Source organism: Juglans regia, chromosome 9 (genome assembly GCF_001411555.2).
Source record: "Juglans regia cultivar Chandler chromosome 9, Walnut 2.0, whole genome shotgun sequence".
Lineage (NCBI taxonomy): Eukaryota > Viridiplantae > Streptophyta > Magnoliopsida > Fagales > Juglandaceae > Juglans > Juglans regia.
Window position 1 is genome coordinate 21,134,407 of NC_049909.1, and position 18,368 is coordinate 21,152,774.

Genomic DNA, 18,368 nt, shown 5'->3' on the forward strand with positions numbered 1-18,368 from the left:
GGCTTTTTAGTTAAAGTTGTACTACAAGAGTTTGGTCCAATTAAAATGCAAAAAAGTTAAGTTTGATTCTGATGTTTCATAACTTACGGGTACACAGCACTTAGGACGGTTTGAATAGTAAAAATATTTCTAATTCATACTTTTATTATAATTATTTTAAGATTTTTACATAAAATATAATATAATAAATAATTTATTTTTTAAAATTTTAAAACAATAATAATATTAAAAAATAATATTTTATTTCAACTTTTATTTTTCATCCGAAAACATGGGGTTTCGTAAATCGCACGTTGAAAAAAAAAAAAAATAGCAGAGAGCATTGTCACCTCTGCTTTAAATGAGAGCCAAAGCAGAGAGCCAACCTCCCCCACTCGCTTCTGTTCTTACCTTACAGGGTATAAGTTATAACAGTAAGTAACTCCAACACTATTGCAGTAGAGTGCCTGCTCTTTACCCACTCTTGCACTCCTCTCATGCTGCACTATCTCACAATCACATGCAGTCATCTCCTTCCCCATGTTATGTTTTCCCTCTTCTCTGTCTCTTTTTCTGAAGAATGACCATTTGTTGTCCATTTCTTATATTCCCCACCATATTTACCCGACCTTTTTCATTCTTTTTGTTTCGTGAAAGAAATGGTAATTAAACTAGATTATCTTTAGATTTGAAACTTCTGGTCCTCTCTTGGTGCGCCATTTTTTAAAAATAAAGAACATAATTATTTACTTTTCTTGGTACTTTGTCAGGTTGGTGTTAGTTCTATTCCTCACTGGCTTGAATTTCTCCTACGAGAGAAGTTCTTTTACCCGTGTGTAATTCACGAGTTTGCAAAGAAGAATGAGAAGAACATATTTTGCTTGGACTGTTGCACCAGCATATGCCCACACTGCATGCTCTCTCACAGCCCTCACCGTCTCTTACAGGTCGATACCAAAATCTAAACATCATACGTATATAGATTCATCATTTATACGTAAAATTAGTACAAATTTGTACCACCTCTTGCTTCCATATCATCATCTTTATCATTTTTTTGTTGATCTTAGATACGGAGGTATGTTTATAACAGTGTTATAAGGTTGAGTGATGCTCAACAATTGATGAACTGTTCCCTTGTCCAAGTAAGTATATATGAACTCCAAATATAACAAATGGTACGAATTTTCACATACACTGTTTTTCTTTTTCCTTTCTCGCTGAGACATGTTAGTTCTGGGTTTCTCGAATTGCACAGCCATACACAACAAACAGTGCAAAAGTCGTATTTTTAAACCAAAGGCCAATATTATCCCGCCCCTTCAGAGGCTCGGGCAAGTTTTGCATCACATGCGATCGTAGGCTCCAAGACCCATACATCTTCTGCTCTGTTTCCTGCAAGGTCCATTTCCTCACTCAAAAACTCAATTTCTAATATCTGGGTCGCCCTTATATATATTTTCCCCAACGCTTTTGATCCGTATCATCTTACAGGTTCATCGCCAACAAGTGGTCACCAACGGTGAAAACTGTCATGAACTCGTAGCATTGCCAGAGTACAGAGCGAGAAGTGAGTGCGTTTCCGAGATTGAAGAATACGGCCAAATGACCCATGATTCGGCCGTTGAAGAAGAAGCGCGGTCAACGAGTGCAAGTTCAAGTAGTAGCAGTGGTGGTGTCAGTGCAGCGAGTTGCAAAACAGTAGCTTGTAGGGAGCTCGTGAAAAATAAACGCTGCAACTTGAAGTCGGTGCACCAGGATTCCGACAGACCTAGATGCTCGCCTTCGAAGGAGATTTCCGTGGCTTCGAACCGGCGAAAGGGTGTGCCTCGCCGTTCACCGTTGAATTGAATGTTATGGAAGAATAGGGACAGGAAAATTGACCTTCCAAATCTCGAGGGCAGAGCGATAATTGTCCTTTTTAGTTGCCGGGCATGAATTCATTTTTATTGTTGTTATTGATCTTTGTTGGAACCCACCCCTCTTCTTTTATATCTTTTAAATATTCTATACATTATTTACCATCTCATTTTTATTTTATTAAATATGATGTGATATAAATATTATTATTAAATATTTTTTTATCATCTAATAATAATAAATATATCATATATTACTTAATATGATTAAAATAAAATAAAAATATAATATATAACATTACTCCTTAAATATACTTAGTTTGTTTAGAAAAACAATAATATCATTTTTACTAATGTATTCGTCATCTCAAGTATTTTGAAGTACGTAATTAACATACCCTTACAATATGTTATTAATGTTTTATTATTTCAGTTTTTTTTTTTTTATCTTTTTCTTATTGAATTTAGATTAAAAATTTTAGAACATAAACTTCTTACATAATTAAAAAATAATAATTCAATCAACCAACATAATTATGTAATTTAATTAAAAATAAATTCAATTTTATAAAAATTGACTCAAAAAATAAAAAAATATCAATTGTTATAAAATTAAATTTATTTTTAATTAATTTACATAGTTATTGGTTGATTGAATTTATTATCTTCTAAATCATGCAAGAAGGTCATTTCTTCATTTTTCAATCTAGATTTAAAGAGCAAAAGTTAAAAACGACTAGATAGTAAAATAGTATTAAAGAAAATGTAAGAATATCATTACTCTTAAGAAAAAAGAAAGTACGTAAGATTTCTACGCCTACCGAGTTTCCTTTAATCTTTATTTTTAATATTTTTTTAATCTAATATGTTTTTAATTATCAAATTAAAAAGTTGTTAATAATACTTTCTTAATCATTAAATTGAAAAAACAAATACACAACCGAGACCTATTCGAGTAGCTTTTTCCATGTACTTGGACGAGTCCTAGAAATACTATTGAAAGAACAGTGTTTGCTTTTTCTTTCTTGTTCTACTTACACTAGGGGTGGGTAGCGGGGTCCCGTCCCGCTTCTGCTCCGCCCCTCACATGGCGGGACGGGGCCCCTAGCGGGGGCGGGTGGCGAGGAGGGCCCAACCCCGCCCCGCATTTCTCCCACCTCGTCCCTGCTTACATTTATATATATATATATTATATATACATATATATATATATATATAAATATATTTATATTTGTTAAACTTGTTCACAAAATATGTATTGATAAATTTAAAAACTACATAATTTAAAAATTAATACACTACAATTTACACAAAATATGCACTGTAAATTTAAAAATTACATAGTTTTTAAATTATAGTCATATTTACAAAATTTAAATTTATAATTTGAATCTAAAAATGTATTTTTAATTACTTTTGTACTTAGAAATAATTTTTAAATCAAATAAAATGTAGTATTCTTAAGTAAAAGGAGGTGGAACGGATTCGCAATCCACCCTGCCCTCGGGATCGGGGGACGGGGGTGAAAACCCCACCCCCCGCCCCATGCGGGGAAGGGGTGCCCCGCCCCGTAGGGGACTAGCACCCCTAACTTACACTTCTTGTTTCTTATTTTCTACCCAAAAATAACATTTTACGTTTTAATTCTCAAATTCTTTGTAATTGGATGACGAAAAGTTCAAGTTCACCAATAAGCAAGCAAAAAAATAAAAGAATAAATAAGAGTAACTCCATGGAAACATGACCACGTTGAATACTTAAATACTAAAATGGGTTATCTATTTATCCCATAGATTATTAGTGGGCGGACAATGAATCGTATTTAATGTAATAACTAAAGGAGTAAATATTTCAGTCTGTTGTTTTTTGTATTTGTATCGCTCCTTAGATATAATAAAGAGAGGGAGATTTTAAGGGAGCATTATATTTTTAAATAATTTAACAGTTTTGAATTTAATAGGAGAAAATGCACCAATGGTCTTTATGATACATTACATATAATTCAATTAAGATATTGTGTGGTTGAAGAGTACCCTGCCCGGGTACAGACCTGGGACCAATTCCCGGCTGGTGCAATACTTTGTAATTATTAAAGCTCAATGCGAAGGAATGGAAGAATGCACCCTTCTTGTATATTGTTGATCACGATCACTCTCATTATTCTTAATTTATACTTGTAATATTTATCATTCAGAAGAATGATTAAGCAAAGGTAAGTAAAAGAAAATAACACAACATTGGTTTTCCCCGGAAAATGATACAGGGGTTGAGGGAGTCTTGAAACCTGATTACTCTGAGACACATTTGTCACTAACGCCATTGGAGGTGTACTTGATGAAGTCCTCGTGAGCTTGCGAAATCAAGTGATGATCTTCCCATTCGTCACGGTAAGCCTCGGGTCGAGCAAGTTTGTTCCTGCCAAGAGCACGATACATCTGCACCCTCCATTCTTCATTTCCAGGGCATCCACACTGCGCCGCAAGCCAACTATTGTACTCGAACTGCAAATGACGTCCAAAAGGTTTTCTAACCATAACCAGACTAATGTAAATAAATCAAACTAGAGGCACTAAATTTGATTTCCATCATTCCACAAAAAAACACCCACCATTATGGTTTTTTGCTTTTCTTTTATCTTTTGGGGAGGGGGGAAGGATGAGGGTGTAAGTTAACTAACCATCGAGATCAAAGGGGATAAGATGATGTCTTGCACCATAAGAGCTTGGGATATCATTTTACAACACTTTTATTGGAAATGTGCCACCATAAAAATAAAATGAAAATCAATCCATGATGTGCGCTCCAGAATAGGCTGAATTTACCTGACTAATATCCATACGATGAGTGTATCGCTTAGGCGTACCAGCAGCTTCAAGTGAAGAGTATAAAGTTTCAACATCTTCCATCATCTCCTCTTGTGATGGAAGCATCAATTGATTTGACAAAACACCAGCTATCCACTTGCTTTGTAATTCAAACATGGGGAATGGAATAACCTGTCACCAACCCAATGCAAAAGATTTACTTCCACCATTAACAAAGACCAAATTAAAGATCCAACCAAATAATAAGGATGAACCTTCCATGTTAATCCAACAAAGGAAAGCCACGGGGCCAGGGCTGGTGGGAAAACGTGCTTGTACAGTGGCTCCACACGGTTGTCATCCACAGTCACAACGCCATTTGTCTCAAGAAAAGGAAAATCATACTTGTACCTTAAAAAGACAAACATCCTCTACTGATCATTCAAGGTTACATTTTTGGTTTACTCACAGATTTTATGAAATGAAAGTTTGTATAAAGAGGATTTTGGTACTAAATCAAAGCTAATGCCAAGTTGATGGAGCATGCAGTATACCCTGTGCAGTGTAGAATGACATCAGCAAGGACAAAACTGCCATCTTGGAAATATACAGTACCATCTCCACTGACACTTCCTATCTACATCAAAGTTCATTAAGGTTAGCACTTTAATCAGCCTTCCCCGTAATCACACTTGGATTACTTGCCCGACTTCTCATAATATCAGCCAATTCCCAACATGGATCAAGATGTTTACCATAGGATGAAGCCACATGTTATCATAGCCAGGCTGTTTTTTAAATGTTTCATCCCCAACTGTTCTAGCTGCAATGTGGACTTCTTTGGCAACACCAGCGATGTCCCGTGAAATATCGACAGCACTTGCTGAACTCCCAATCAAAACTACAACCTGTCAACAGCAGGAAATGGATAAGCTAAGCCGATCACTGGTGGAAGGGATTGCAACTGAAAGGACGTTATGGGCAGTAAGTTGTTCATTCTAATTGCTAAGTATTATTTATAACATGATGTCGGTGCTCAACTCATTCCAAAAGAAAGGAAAGGATAAACAGTCTCCAATAATAATCAATGTTTGGCTTGTTACAACTGTCCACACAGTATTTATTCAAGGCATATTTACCTACCGAGACATATTCAATGCAATTTTACACCATTGAAACAAAGAAACAACCTTAGCTAGCTGCATTTGTATAGCCAAACATAACCATGCCATCAAACTCCACAAATAAGAACTATATACGTGGTCATATAACATAATCTGGTGTAATAAGAGATGGCATTGATCAGTAATCCTCAATTCAAGCAAGCTATTGTGAGTGCCTTAAGATGCCATCCAACATGGGTGACATTATACTGAACCTGTGATAGTTTTGTTTTTCCTAAGCTGGTGATTTTTAGCTCGTTGGTGAAAAGAAACCACCCTCCACCCCTAAAAAAAATGACAATGAGCTTTACTTGCATGAGAAATGACTTGTACAAGCTCTACACAAGCCTTTGTAAAAAAGTAGACCCCATCTTGAAAAAGTGTAAAAAAAAATCATTCTTTTTTTAGTGGGACTCACCTTTTTACAAAGGGCCTACGTTGGACTTGTAGCTAGCATTACTCTACTCGCGTATTCATCTCATGTCCTCTAAATTATCCATACATGTCCACAGAAATGGCAAAACCGAGGAACATAGGCTTAAAATGAAAAAGTACAGTGGTGCTGGCAATCAGCCAAAGAATTATCAATGGTCAATTATATGAGATTCACCCGAACACATCTGAATATTCTCTATGCATCAAGCAATGCCTTTTACAAACCACCATGCATAACATATTTAAATGGAGACAAGTGGTCTCAGAACCAGAAATGCAAATAGTATTACCATAACACGCATCACGCACACACTCACACAAAAGCGCAAGCGCAAAGGATAAAGAAGATAGAAACCTGGCACATACTTGATCTCGAAAAGGCTCAGGATCACGATAATTGTGGCTATGCATTTGCTTCCCCGGCCATTCATTCATACCTGGAAGTACAATAATAAACATCAACAAGGACCAAGAGTAAGCTTCATAAGGCTTTGGTTAAGCGCCAAATTCCTAGTTGTTTTTGGAAGTCTATCCTTACATAAAATTTCTAATTGTTTTCTGAATATTGATAATAGAAATAATCCTCCTTAAACATTATATCTTTTATTATCTATAATATGCTTATTTGGATCTATATCTATTTCAATTCATCTTATTTAATCATTACAATTTTTTTAAATTTTAATATAAAATATAATAAATAATTCAATTTTTTAAAATTTTAAAATAATAATATTTTAATAATATTACATTCAGCTTTTAATTTTTATCTTAATTCAACTCAATACAACTTCCAAACGCAACCTTAAAATTTAGGCCAAACTTGTATGCAAAGCCATACCCGGAATCAAGGCGATCCGAGGTTCGGTATGGTGCCCATTACATACAACAACGGCGTCAAAAATCTCATCAAAACCAGCTCCATCTTCGTCTCTCTTTCTAGATTTTACATTCCATTTCGAGCCCTCCATTAATCTCACGCGCACGACCTCTGTCTCAAACCGCACCAATTCACCGATCCGAAACTTGCGCGCGAAATCTTTGAGATACATGAGGACCTCTCGGTGACCCGGGAACCGTCTCGGGTCTCGGTCCGGGTCGTCTCTGGAGAAGAACGGGTAGTCGCTGAAGCCCATGGCCTCGCGGGGGAGGTTGGTGCGGAGGGAGCCGTATAGGCTGCTGTGGACCTTAGTCCGAGTCGGGTCGAGTCCGAGACAGTCGGACTCGACCATCGCAGTATACACCCAGGTGCCGCCGACCTGGTCACCGCGCTCGTAGACGACGACGCTGTGTCCCTTGCGCCGGAGCTCTCGAGCCGTCACGAGTCCGGCGGCTCCGGCTCCGATCACGGCCACGTGGCGGGATATGACCGAATTGGACACGGGTGCGATGGACAGGCGTTGGATTGTTATTGCTGTAGATTCTGCAGGGATTGGCATTATAGTACGACAGAAGACGAGGTCGCAAATATTAGTTTGCTCGTACTTCACGGGGTAACACGGCGATTGTGATGAGTACTATGCGATGGTGATGAGTACCCAGCCTCAGATATGCATGCGGCCGAGCAGCCAAAGTCGCACACGACAAGATGTTGCAAGAGAATTCTCGTTGAGTTGGTTAAATTTATCTTTAAAATTTAGTCAATACCATCTTTTTTTTATATTTATTTATTTTATTTAAATTTAGTCCCATATTAAAATATCTATTCACTCTCTATATAATAATAAAATATTATTAATTTAATAATTTTTTTATTTAATTTTTTTATCATATTTTATATTTCTATCAATTAAATATTAATAATAATTATATTTTAATTAAATTAATATTAAAAAAATCATATTTTCAAAAATTATTTAATATTAATAAAAAAATATTTGATTTAAACTCATTTAAAATTCTATCTATTTTTTTTTTATAGAATAAATTCTATCTAAATTTTTTAATTACAAATCAAATAGTATTTTTATTTGAAGGAAGAAATTAATATTTTAATATTTATTTGGAGTGAGAAATTAATATTTTAATATTTGGTGAATCAATAGTAGTTCTTCATATTTGATCAATCACTATAGCAAAAGTCTAAATTATTTTAGATTTGTCTAATTTAATGTGGGATGCTTTTGATATCAATTATGTAAATTTTAACCAATCTTCTTATTTAGCCAAACCAATGAAAATGCTCTAAAAGGATTATAAAATTATTTTATTATAAATTTAATTTAATATATTATATAAATATTTTGTAAGAATTTTTTTTTTGTGAGATTTTTTTATAATTAATATTTTATTTTTAAAATTAAAAAAAATCACAAAATAGAAGAAGACAATATTTTACCGATATATAAAATAAGAAAATATTTTTATATAAATTTATAAATTAAATTAATATAATATATTAAATTAAATTAAATATAATTTAAAATCCAAAATTTTATTTTTATGAAATTTTTTATCATCGTTGCACTTCTCGAAAAATAAAATGATAAAAATTTTGTTATCAATCGGAGCAGTTGCCGGACTGATTTTCTAGGATTCAGTGAACTTACCTTGTTTATATAATATAATAATACAAACAAGCTTACAAAAGAGTGTATATATATATATATATGAAAATAAATTTCATTTTTTTCAATAAAATTGAAATTATAACTGTGATTAATAAACGGAAAAAAATTTAGATTACAAGTTAAACTATTCATTTATTTGGAATTTTCATCTACATAAATTTTTTTGTGATGGATATTATCTTAACTTCTATAAACTCTCTAATAATAAAGCCTTATGAGATATGAAACTCTGTATAAATAAAGATTTCAATCTTAATTTGTCTAAAAATATAAATTTTGTACAAACAAGATAACCAACCCTCATCCTCTAAAGGAGGAGATGGAAAACCACCTTCATCCTCCAAAGGTGGAGCAGGAAAACCATTCCTTATCCTCAAAAGGAGAAGAGGGTTCTCCTGTTATGGACAACAAATTCAATAATTTTTTTTTTAACCTAACACAAGTAACAGAACAAAAAAACATAGGAAAAACTGAAAAAAAAAAAAAAATACAACAAAACACAAAACTTGAAATACATTGAAAACCAAAAAAACACAGGGAGGTTGTAATGGCACGTGAAGGACATGCGCCATCCTATGAATGTGTCGGACCGTCGATCCTGAAGCTATCGAGATCGTTGACCCCAGAAAAGCCACGCGTGGTAGCAATAGAGCCCTTTGTGTGGTGACATATGGAGGCTACGCGCGCATATAGACCCACGCGTGTGGATCACGCGCTGCTCCTTTTGGCGAAACCTTCGACAGTTTGAAAGATTAGCAGCTTAGAAACCTCGCGATAGGGCGCGTAGTGGTCGCTGACCATCGGAAAACATCAAACACCGCTTCTCCATACTTCGATCGAAAAAAAAATAAAAATAAAACCAAAACACCAACTGAAAAATTAAACACTTGAAGAAAACTACATCTGTGAGAAGGGAGGGAGGGAAGAGCCAAAGCTCTCACTCTCCTTTGAGGTGATTTTCGGTTTAGATTTTTAGAGAGAATATATAATTTCTCTCTAAAAATATTTAGGGCTGAAAAGAGTATATTTATTGTTATGCTATAATGTTTGGCAATCACAGTATATTATTTTATTATAAAGTAACTTCTTTCTTTATATTTCTCTTTTTAGATTAGGTATTTATCTTCTTGTTACATAATTAAATCTTGCCAATGAACATTAATATAACAACAAACATATATAAATGTAATCATTTTATAATTTTTAAACAATTTTAAATTTATTATTATTATTAAAAAAAAAAAAATTGGCATGTCAAACTATTCGAATCGTGGCTCGACTTTTTGGCACAGTGGGCTTCATTGGGTAGAGATGGTACTTCGATTTGGTGGCCCAAGGTTGGTTTGTTTGTAGAGGCGGCCATGTCAAGCGCCAGTCGTCCATGCACCCACGGCGTTATAATTAGAAATATCATGGAATTAAAATTAAGTTACTCCACTCATCATTCATATATTATATATTTAATAAAAAATTAAAAATATTATGTAATATATGGTTTGAGAATAATGAATTTTTCTAAATTTATAAATCAGCTTCATGTCGGATTATAATCTGTTTTAATAAAATAAGTCTCACCCATCATATATAATCATATTAATTTATGCATTTTATTTTTGTAAAACTGCTTTATAAATAGAACATTGCTCTTATAAAATGATAACAACAATGATATATAAAATTATAAAATCATTAGAGAAAGTAATTATGGTACTAATTTTGAAATGTAAAAATTATATCATATATATTTGGAAAATTTAAAATTCACGTATCTCATAAATTATCAACATTGGTAATTTATGATTTGCAGTCTTAGTTGAGATATGACTTTTAAGATTATGGACATGCTTAATATTAAAGTCGTGTTTTACGCGCCTTTTGGTTTGGTTTTGACAACTAAGGTCTTTTGAAACGAGCCTGAAAAGTCAAAGGGAAGTGCAACTTGAAGAGGGCGGCTTGAGGCTGGATAACCTCTAATGCCAAAATTAGTAAATAAGTAAAAGAGTTTAGAAATCAAATAGAGGTTTTTCATACTTGGAGTTGGTTATTTATACTATGATGTGGGGGTGCGTGCAAATAGTCTTTGCTTCCACGACGTTCATGCATTCCTTTCTGTTTCTACTGTTAGATATTATTTAATGCGGTGTGACTCTGCGTCGGCTCCATTAATGTGACGTGTAGTTTAGCAGCAGCGCCATTAATGCGGCGTGGTTCCTTGACTTTGCATTCGGTCCCTATGAGTTGTAGATGGTCTGATGTCGATTGGATCGACAACCTTCCGTATTTCCCGTTGCGTTCTGTGCATGTCTCTGGGTTCTAAACTCGACCGTAGACTATTAGGTTGATCTGTCTTGTCAACCATTATGCGCCCCTTCCTAACAGACATTCCATCCACTAAGCGGACTGGGGACTCTTGGGCTGGAGCCTAGACCCAATGGGCATTAGGCAGAGCGAAAAACCCCCTTACACTTAATTTTCATAAATGGTCCACAATGGAGATAAAATGAGCATAAAAAATATATTTTAATATGTGAAATGATATTTGTAGTTTTAAGTTATGCAAGTACTTTCGTGCACTTGTTCTGAAAAAAATTGTAAATATGAGACCTATATGAAAAAAAATTTAATTTTTAATGATGAACCATATATTTTTTTTAAAGAGAATACGTGATATTTATACACACTTTAAGACTGTATCAATCAAGCTAAAAAAAAAGGGTCCCTGTGAGGGAGGTCGTTCCCAGTGTCGGGCTTAACCACCACACAGCCCGGCCCACGAGGCACCGATAGATCTAAGGATAACCCAACAGAAGGACGTCGGTATGGGAAGACAAGATGGACCGATATGAGAAGAGCAAGGTCGGTCCAAGAAGTACAGGAATAAGCAATAAAGTAACATACACGGAACGTGGACCTGAGTCAGAAGGCTTGACACCTTACTGGCCGACAACCCATACGCACAAGGTCAGGGACAACCCTGGTCTCTGAGCACAAACGGCTGGACAAATCAAGAAGGTGGGCGCATCAGACTGAGGCCACACTGCATTTAATGGAAGACGAAGACAGACAAAGACACGACACAAACCCTGGACTGTCAGCGATCGCCAATGGCTTGTCGTATGACAGAATGTTGGAAGAGGATTCGATTTGAATACAGAGCAACATCACCATGATCGGCTTGCCAATAGACCACCCCCACCAGGTATATATACCTCCACTCGTGGGGCAGAAATTTCTTTAAGCACTTCATTTGAGTTCCCTTAAATTATAAATTCATAACCCAAAACTGACTTAGATATTAGATGTGTTTCTCACCATCCCGAGCCCCCCATCTTCCCATATTCACAAGAACATATTGACTCCAACGTGGAGTTGTTTGGACTACGAAACACGACATCAATAATAACGAAAAAATAAAATCTTAAAGTCTTGATATTTTGCAAGATGACGGTAGGGCAGCCGAGGGGAAGCTACTATTAGATGTCAACACCAGACTCCACAGTTTTGGAACTATTTTAACATTGGGCAGAGGACGGGCATTGAACAATTGGAAGCATTACAAAGAAAAAAGGACAAACAATCTGTGGCCAACAATCTTTTCATTGAAGCATCAATATAGAAATGGACGAAGAAGCATGGACCTGATAGTATTGGAAATCTGGAACCCTTTGATTTTGTTCTTTCATGGAAGTTGTCACAGTATTGGAAAACTTGCTAGAAAAACACCTTCTTTAATGGAAGTTGTCACAGTTATATGAAGGTCAATTAACTCGTTTATTTTAAAAATTAAAGTAAAAGAGATATTTATAAGAAAATAGTCGTATTATTTATTTTTATTTGTACAAAGATTTAAAAAAATAATAATATTATCTCTTCTATTCCAAGTCCCAAATTCTAAAAAATGTGATCGATCGGCATGATTAGTCTGGGGATTACGAGGATGCTAAACTATATTTCATGGTTAATGTTGGGAGTCCAATGAATCAGGAGAGAGAGAGAGAGAGAGAGAGAGAGAGAGAGAGAGGTCAATAAGTGAGGACAGGCTGTTGGACACTCCATCCAAAGGGAAAGAAGATAGGGAACTTGGGGTAGTATTTAGTTTACCCAAAAAATGAAGAAAGCAAAGGACAAATAGTTAAGGGAGAACTAGAAGGACGTAAAAATGAGGGAAACTGAAAAGGAGAGTGAAAGTATTTTATTTTATTTTATTATTATAATTTTTTTAAAAAAGTTTAAATATAATATAATAAATAATTAAATTTTTTAAATTTTAAAATAATATTAATATTAATAATATTTTATTTAATTTTAAATTTTTATTTAAAAATATGGCCTAATAACATCTTAGAATAAGTTTAAGGGTAAGATGAGATATAAAATTTTCATCTCATCTCATAATTATATTTTTTTAAATTCTCATACAAAATATAATAAACAATTTAATTTTTTTAAATCTCAATTCAATTTTTTTAAATTTTAACGTAATAATAATATTGAAATATAATATTTTAAATATTAAAATAAAACATAAAATTTTCAACTTATCCCAAACCTGCCCTTACTATCTAAACCGTAACTAAACAAGCGACGTCGGGTTTATAGTTGCAGTTGATATTGTGTCTGTCCCACAGTCCCCACTCCCACCATGTCTCTGACTCTGACTGCTCCTCTTTTTAAGCCGGAGATCTTAAAGTGCGAAAAGCGAAGAAAACCAAAAAAGAGAGAGAAAGAAGAGAGTAAAGAGGTAGAGTTTGTGTTGTGTTATAACTGCCTGAAAGAGAGATACGATTTCCACGCCTATTTATCCACTCCCGAACGAACACACACCCAGAGAGAGAGAGAGAGAGAGAGGGATCATCCCCCCGTCCTTTTACTTTTGTCCCCAGCGATCTGATTCCCTTTCTGCTCTCTGTATCTTTCTCATATTTATTTCCCTTCTCTCTCTCTCTCTCTCCCTTTCTCTGAACTGTTTGGCCATTTTCTTTGCTTCTGTTGGATCATGCAATGTGATATTCTTTGTAAAATGAGGATTTTCTGGACAAACTAGAAGCCGAAGCAGATATTCTAATGGAGGAAAGCTTTTTTCTTTTTAGGTTTCCCTGCCTCACGGTAAACTCTCTCTCGCTCCCTCACTCGCCTTGTTTTCTATTGAGTAGTTCCGTCGTGGTAAAATTACAAAATCTTAAATTTTTGGGTTTTTCTTTTTCTAAGATATGATACGAGAACGATTATGGTAAAATGTTTGTGTGTAGTTGCTCGTTACCAGGTTAATTATTCTTCTGAAAAATTATATATTTTCCAGTTGTTATCGGGAACAAAGTAATTACTTGATTTTGCATGTACAGTGTCATTCTCGTTAACTTTATTAGTAATTTACTACAAAAACCATCGGTGGAGATTCCCCATGTGAATAAATAAAGCAATCACAACGAGAGAAGCTGAAAATCTTTATTTTTTCAAGCTTTCCGTTTTCGTTAATATCAGTATTGAAAAGGAATGATTTACTGGTTGGTACAAATTGGAATTAGAATCAGACTCGAAAGAGAAACAAGTTTTGCCTTAGCAAAATTTAATCTATTTTCCACTCTGATACAGTATTACTGTTTGGTTATCGTGGCTTGTATGGATTGGGGAAGCATTTTTTGGCCTACTCACTGTTACACTCACAACGCATTTTGTGGGACGGTATGACCTGTAAACAGCATTATATCATGTGTGCTTGTTCGTGTTTTATTTCAAACGTGAATCAACCTTTTGAAGCTGTTCAGATTGTACATTGATCGAACAAGTGCTTCAATTGGTGGGAACTAAGAAGTCGGATTTCCCACTCTATTAAATTTTATTCGTATTGCGGTGCATTCTCAATGATTAGCTAATTGTTGCAACACCGCACTTATGTTAAAAGCTTTTCTTTTAACTTTTCGAAATTGGGTGTTTTGATAATCATTTCTTCCCAGGAGAGCTGTTCGGGGATGGGGTAGTGAAAACCTCGCAAGTTTCTATTCCTAAGATGCAACCTCAGTTTTGATGCGATCATCTTTTGATTTTGTCATGGACATCATGCTGAAGCAAGGGGATTTTGATTTGAGTTCATTACAAATGTATGTTGATTCTCTCAAAGAAGCTTTAAAGAAGACTATGCTTAGCCAGGAGGTTATATTTAGGAAGCAGGTATGCAGACATCATTACTTTTACTTTTGTTGATTTATGCATTGACTTCAGTTAGGATTTTATATCTTGTTTGAAATAATTGTGTCCCCTATGTTTGATACACATAAATCAATTAAATTGCTTATTGATTACTACTTTTTAGCTACTTAAATTAACTGGACTTTAGAGGTATTTGGGATTTTCTCTTTGAAGTATGGCTTCTACTTGTAGTGATGGAGCATGCATGTAGTTACAAAATTACACGCAAAAGAAAAACGACAAAAAAAGAAAGAAAGACTTTTCCTTTAATATATGGTTTGTGGGATTTGGCAAGCATTTTAATGGAATATAGGAACACAAAATATTTCTTAACCTTTTGTAGATCAAGAATGGATCCAAACTTTAAAGAAACAAAAATGAGAAGTTAATGGATAATTGTTTTTTTTTAAAAAAAAAAACTACTATGTATTTTAGGACAGCCTAAAAAGAACACATCCTATCTATTTTGAGATGGGAAGTATTTTCTCATTTTTGCTATTGATTTATATCCAGGTTGAGGAACTCCATCGATTATATTCGAAACAGAAGACACTAATGGAGAATCTTGCTTGGAGGGAGTTTGATAGATACAATTTGAGGAAAGCAAGCGCCCATTCAAAGTTGTTCCCTTTTGCAATTTCAGCAAGATATGATCCACTTGCGAAAGAAACAATGTTTTCCTCAATTCAAATGGTAAGTAGAAGCCTCCAACTTTCGGGACATTTTCGAGAGTTACCATTTGAATGACTATGTATGAGGAGCTGGATTAAAAATTGTCTTTACTCTATGATGGGATCTAAAATTCAGTCATAGGTTTATTTGCTCTTACTTGCATTTTAGGTGGCTGTGAATGCATTGTATCCACCGCCTTGCACAACTAACCTATTTTTTTCAATGATCTGCTATATTTTACTGTTAATGTGATAAGTTTTTCCTTTAGGCGGGGCCTACTCTATCTACAGGCCACATGTTAGAAGGGCGCCAGGGCATGCCCTATAATCTTTGGCAGGGGCCTCAAGATCTTCGACTTCCATGTGATCATGGTAAGATTTTTTGAAGAATTGGAATATTTTCAATCACCTAAGAGAAGCATCGAATTTGAAGTTTTTTTTTTCTTGGTGGCGGTAATGTTTCAGATCCAGAGTTGAAGCTCTCCTTGAGCTCTGGTTATGACAATTGGAGAGATGGGAGTGCTAAGAAAACTTGGCTTGATAAAAAAGTCCATTCCTGCGCTCGCATCATTATTGACTTAGAAGAGTCAATTGAGAGTGTATCAAATGAAGGTGAAAAAGATGCACCTTCTTTCAGCTATGCACCTCCGACACCTCATTCTGGTGGCAAGCATCAGCTGGGATTTTCTGTACTCTCTGATCCAGTCATCTCAAGTGGGGCAAAGAAAGATTTACAGGATGGAACTGCAGATAGTGGTGCTCTTCTAGATGACCTAAAGTGCCATCAAGGGCAGGTCTATTTAAATAAAGGTATCTGTATACATGAAGTCATCTTCTTGACATGTAGCCTTGTGCAATTAAGCTCTTTTTATCATTAGGATTCAACAAAATTCTAATTCTGGTATGTTTAATCATTACGCCATTTTTTCCCTTCCTTCAGAATTTAAAGACTGCAATTCTAATATCCCTACTGGTAATCAGTCCACCAAGATCCAACAGCTCACTTTCTGTAAAGCACATTTAGACCTTAACAAAGTTCAGCTTGATGAATCTTCTTGTTGCTCAAATGATATTATGTTGGCCCATCCTTCAACAGCCAACTCAGCACAGGTTTTCATTGAGCTAGTTGGCAGGGTTCAGGAGGACAATTGTGCATCCATCACTTGGGGAAAAGAAAACAAACGGTGCTCAAATGATATCTCTGACTTGCCTCACCAAGATGATGCAGTGAATTCTTCTTTGGTAGAGTCCAACAGCAGAAGCAATATAACGGAAATTCGGGCTAGAAGTTTGAAGGTTGATGGAGTGGGTGGAAGTGAAGTTGGCCTTTTAGGCGTTGAGGCCAACTCCAGGCCCCCACCAGGCCTTTGCGAAGACCTTGGTGGCTACAGTCGTTACCCCAAGGATGGCAGTAATGGGTTCGTGTTGGAACTTAAAAATGACCTTTTACATGACCCAAATTGTACATCTATAGCTACTAGCCAGATAAACTTTGAGCAGAGCGAAGTCGATGTTATGCTTTCAGGTTCTGGTCAAAGTCAAAATACAGTTCAAGATGGACGTGGCAATGAATATCATGCTTCTTGCAAGTCCCACATCAATGGTGATAACGACTCCAGCAGTGTGAAGACAATGCAATCTAGGATTGAAATGGGTAGTTCAAATCTTGGTCCTTTTGATCAGTTTCCCGGAACCCATTTAGGGTGTCAAGTTGCAGAAACCTCGTCAGGCAATCAGGACCAAGAATTTTCTGACAGCAGTGACTTGAAACATGAATGCCTCGATCACAAAGAAGAATCATCTGAAGCAGATGCGTTGATCCATAGGGCAGCTGAATCACTTGTCCATTTCTCATTGGAGATCACATCTGGTAATCATGATTGCTCTGCCAAAGCAGGATTAACTGAGATGAAAAATGAGGAGAGGGAGCAACCCCTGTGTTCTTCTGATTCTTTTGAGTTAATTGCTCTAAACTTAAAAGAATGCAGTGCAGATGAGCATTCTGTATCGTCAAAGCCATTTGAAGTAAATGACATGGAGACAAAAGATTCTGCTTTTAAGTTAAAAAGGGGTAGGAGATTGAAAGATTTTCAGAAGGACATACTTCCTGGTCTTGCATGCCTTTCTAGACACGAGATTCGTGAGGATATAAACATTCTGGAGGGGGTTCTAAGATCAAGAGAGTATCGAAAGATCAGAGCAAGGATGGCTAATGGACAGAACTGGTGTGCACCCGTGAGAAACAGACGGCCAAGAATCAATTATGTTCAGAGGAAAAGATTTTAACGAAGAATTCCTGTGGGGAATGCCATTCTATGAAAATTCTTTCTAGAATGCGAGTAACACTATTCGCGGACGTATGGTTATTATGGCTACGAGTGGGGAGGAAGATTTATACTTAATGCTACTAGTTTTTATGCTACTCTTTCTAATTCGAAAATAGTTTAGTTTATTTTATTTTTTACTTGTTTTGGTCTCCAGCAGCTACGGCAACACTTTTCCTCCTTTTCGAACTTCTAGATTATTCTGGCAATAAAGAAAGATTCATTGTGGCAATATTTTTTGCAATTATATCTTCACCAAAAGAGGACGATGACTGAGTCACTGAAAAGGTTGTCTGGTCTGAGAAAGGCAGTTGTTTTACATTAATAGTTCGTTTGAACAGTAAAATGAGATAATGATTTTAGATTAATTAAATAAA

General features: G+C 35.4%; 3 protein-coding genes across 7 annotated transcripts; 2 read left to right on the forward strand and 1 right to left on the reverse strand.

Moving 5' to 3' along the window:
• Window positions 1-367: 367 nt before the first annotated feature.
• LOC109014927 lies at window positions 368-1,944 on the forward strand. Of its 3 annotated transcripts, none has more exons than XM_018997413.2 (5): window positions 368-641; window positions 750-926; window positions 1,050-1,124; window positions 1,238-1,381; window positions 1,474-1,944. In XM_018997413.2, the coding sequence occupies exons 1-5, from the start codon at window positions 639-641 to the stop codon at window positions 1,828-1,830; spliced, it is 756 nt and encodes a 251-aa protein (XP_018852958.1). In that variant the 5' UTR covers window positions 368-638; the 3' UTR covers window positions 1,831-1,944. The 3 variants fall into 3 exon arrangements, with proteins under 3 accessions (XP_018852958.1, XP_035550119.1, XP_035550118.1); XM_035694226.1 differs by having other exon boundaries at window positions 374-413; window positions 1,214-1,381; XM_035694225.1 differs by having other exon boundaries at window positions 432-641; window positions 1,214-1,381.
• A 1,913-nt stretch (window positions 1,945-3,857) lies between these two features.
• LOC109008745 (flavin-containing monooxygenase FMO GS-OX-like 4) lies at window positions 3,858-7,869 on the reverse strand. 2 transcript variants are annotated; one of them, XM_018988957.2, is made up of 7 exons: window positions 7,082-7,869; window positions 6,607-6,677; window positions 5,398-5,550; window positions 5,197-5,279; window positions 4,918-5,053; window positions 4,661-4,834; window positions 3,858-4,339 (listed from the first exon to the last, which is right to left on the reverse strand). In XM_018988957.2, exons 1-7 carry the CDS (start codon window positions 7,677-7,679, stop codon window positions 4,127-4,129), a joined length of 1,428 nt encoding a protein of 475 aa, XP_018844502.1. In that variant the 5' UTR covers window positions 7,680-7,869; the 3' UTR covers window positions 3,858-4,126. The 2 variants fall into 2 exon arrangements, 1 of the variants encoding a protein (XP_018844502.1); XR_004802361.1 differs by having other exon boundaries at window positions 3,886-4,339; window positions 4,661-5,053; window positions 6,596-6,677; window positions 7,082-7,842.
• A 5,592-nt stretch (window positions 7,870-13,461) lies between these two features.
• Window positions 13,462-18,124, forward strand: LOC109008744. 2 transcript variants are annotated; one of them, XM_018988954.2, is made up of 6 exons: window positions 13,462-13,916; window positions 14,765-14,978; window positions 15,510-15,689; window positions 15,937-16,039; window positions 16,133-16,477; window positions 16,608-18,124. In XM_018988954.2, exons 2-6 carry the CDS (start codon window positions 14,835-14,837, stop codon window positions 17,951-17,953), a joined length of 2,118 nt encoding a protein of 705 aa, XP_018844499.1. In that variant the 5' UTR covers window positions 13,462-13,916; window positions 14,765-14,834; the 3' UTR covers window positions 17,954-18,124. The 2 variants fall into 2 exon arrangements, with proteins under 2 accessions (XP_018844499.1, XP_018844501.1); XM_018988956.2 differs by lacking the exon at window positions 13,462-13,916 and adding an exon at window positions 14,052-14,492.
• Window positions 18,125-18,368: the final 244 nt, after the last annotated feature.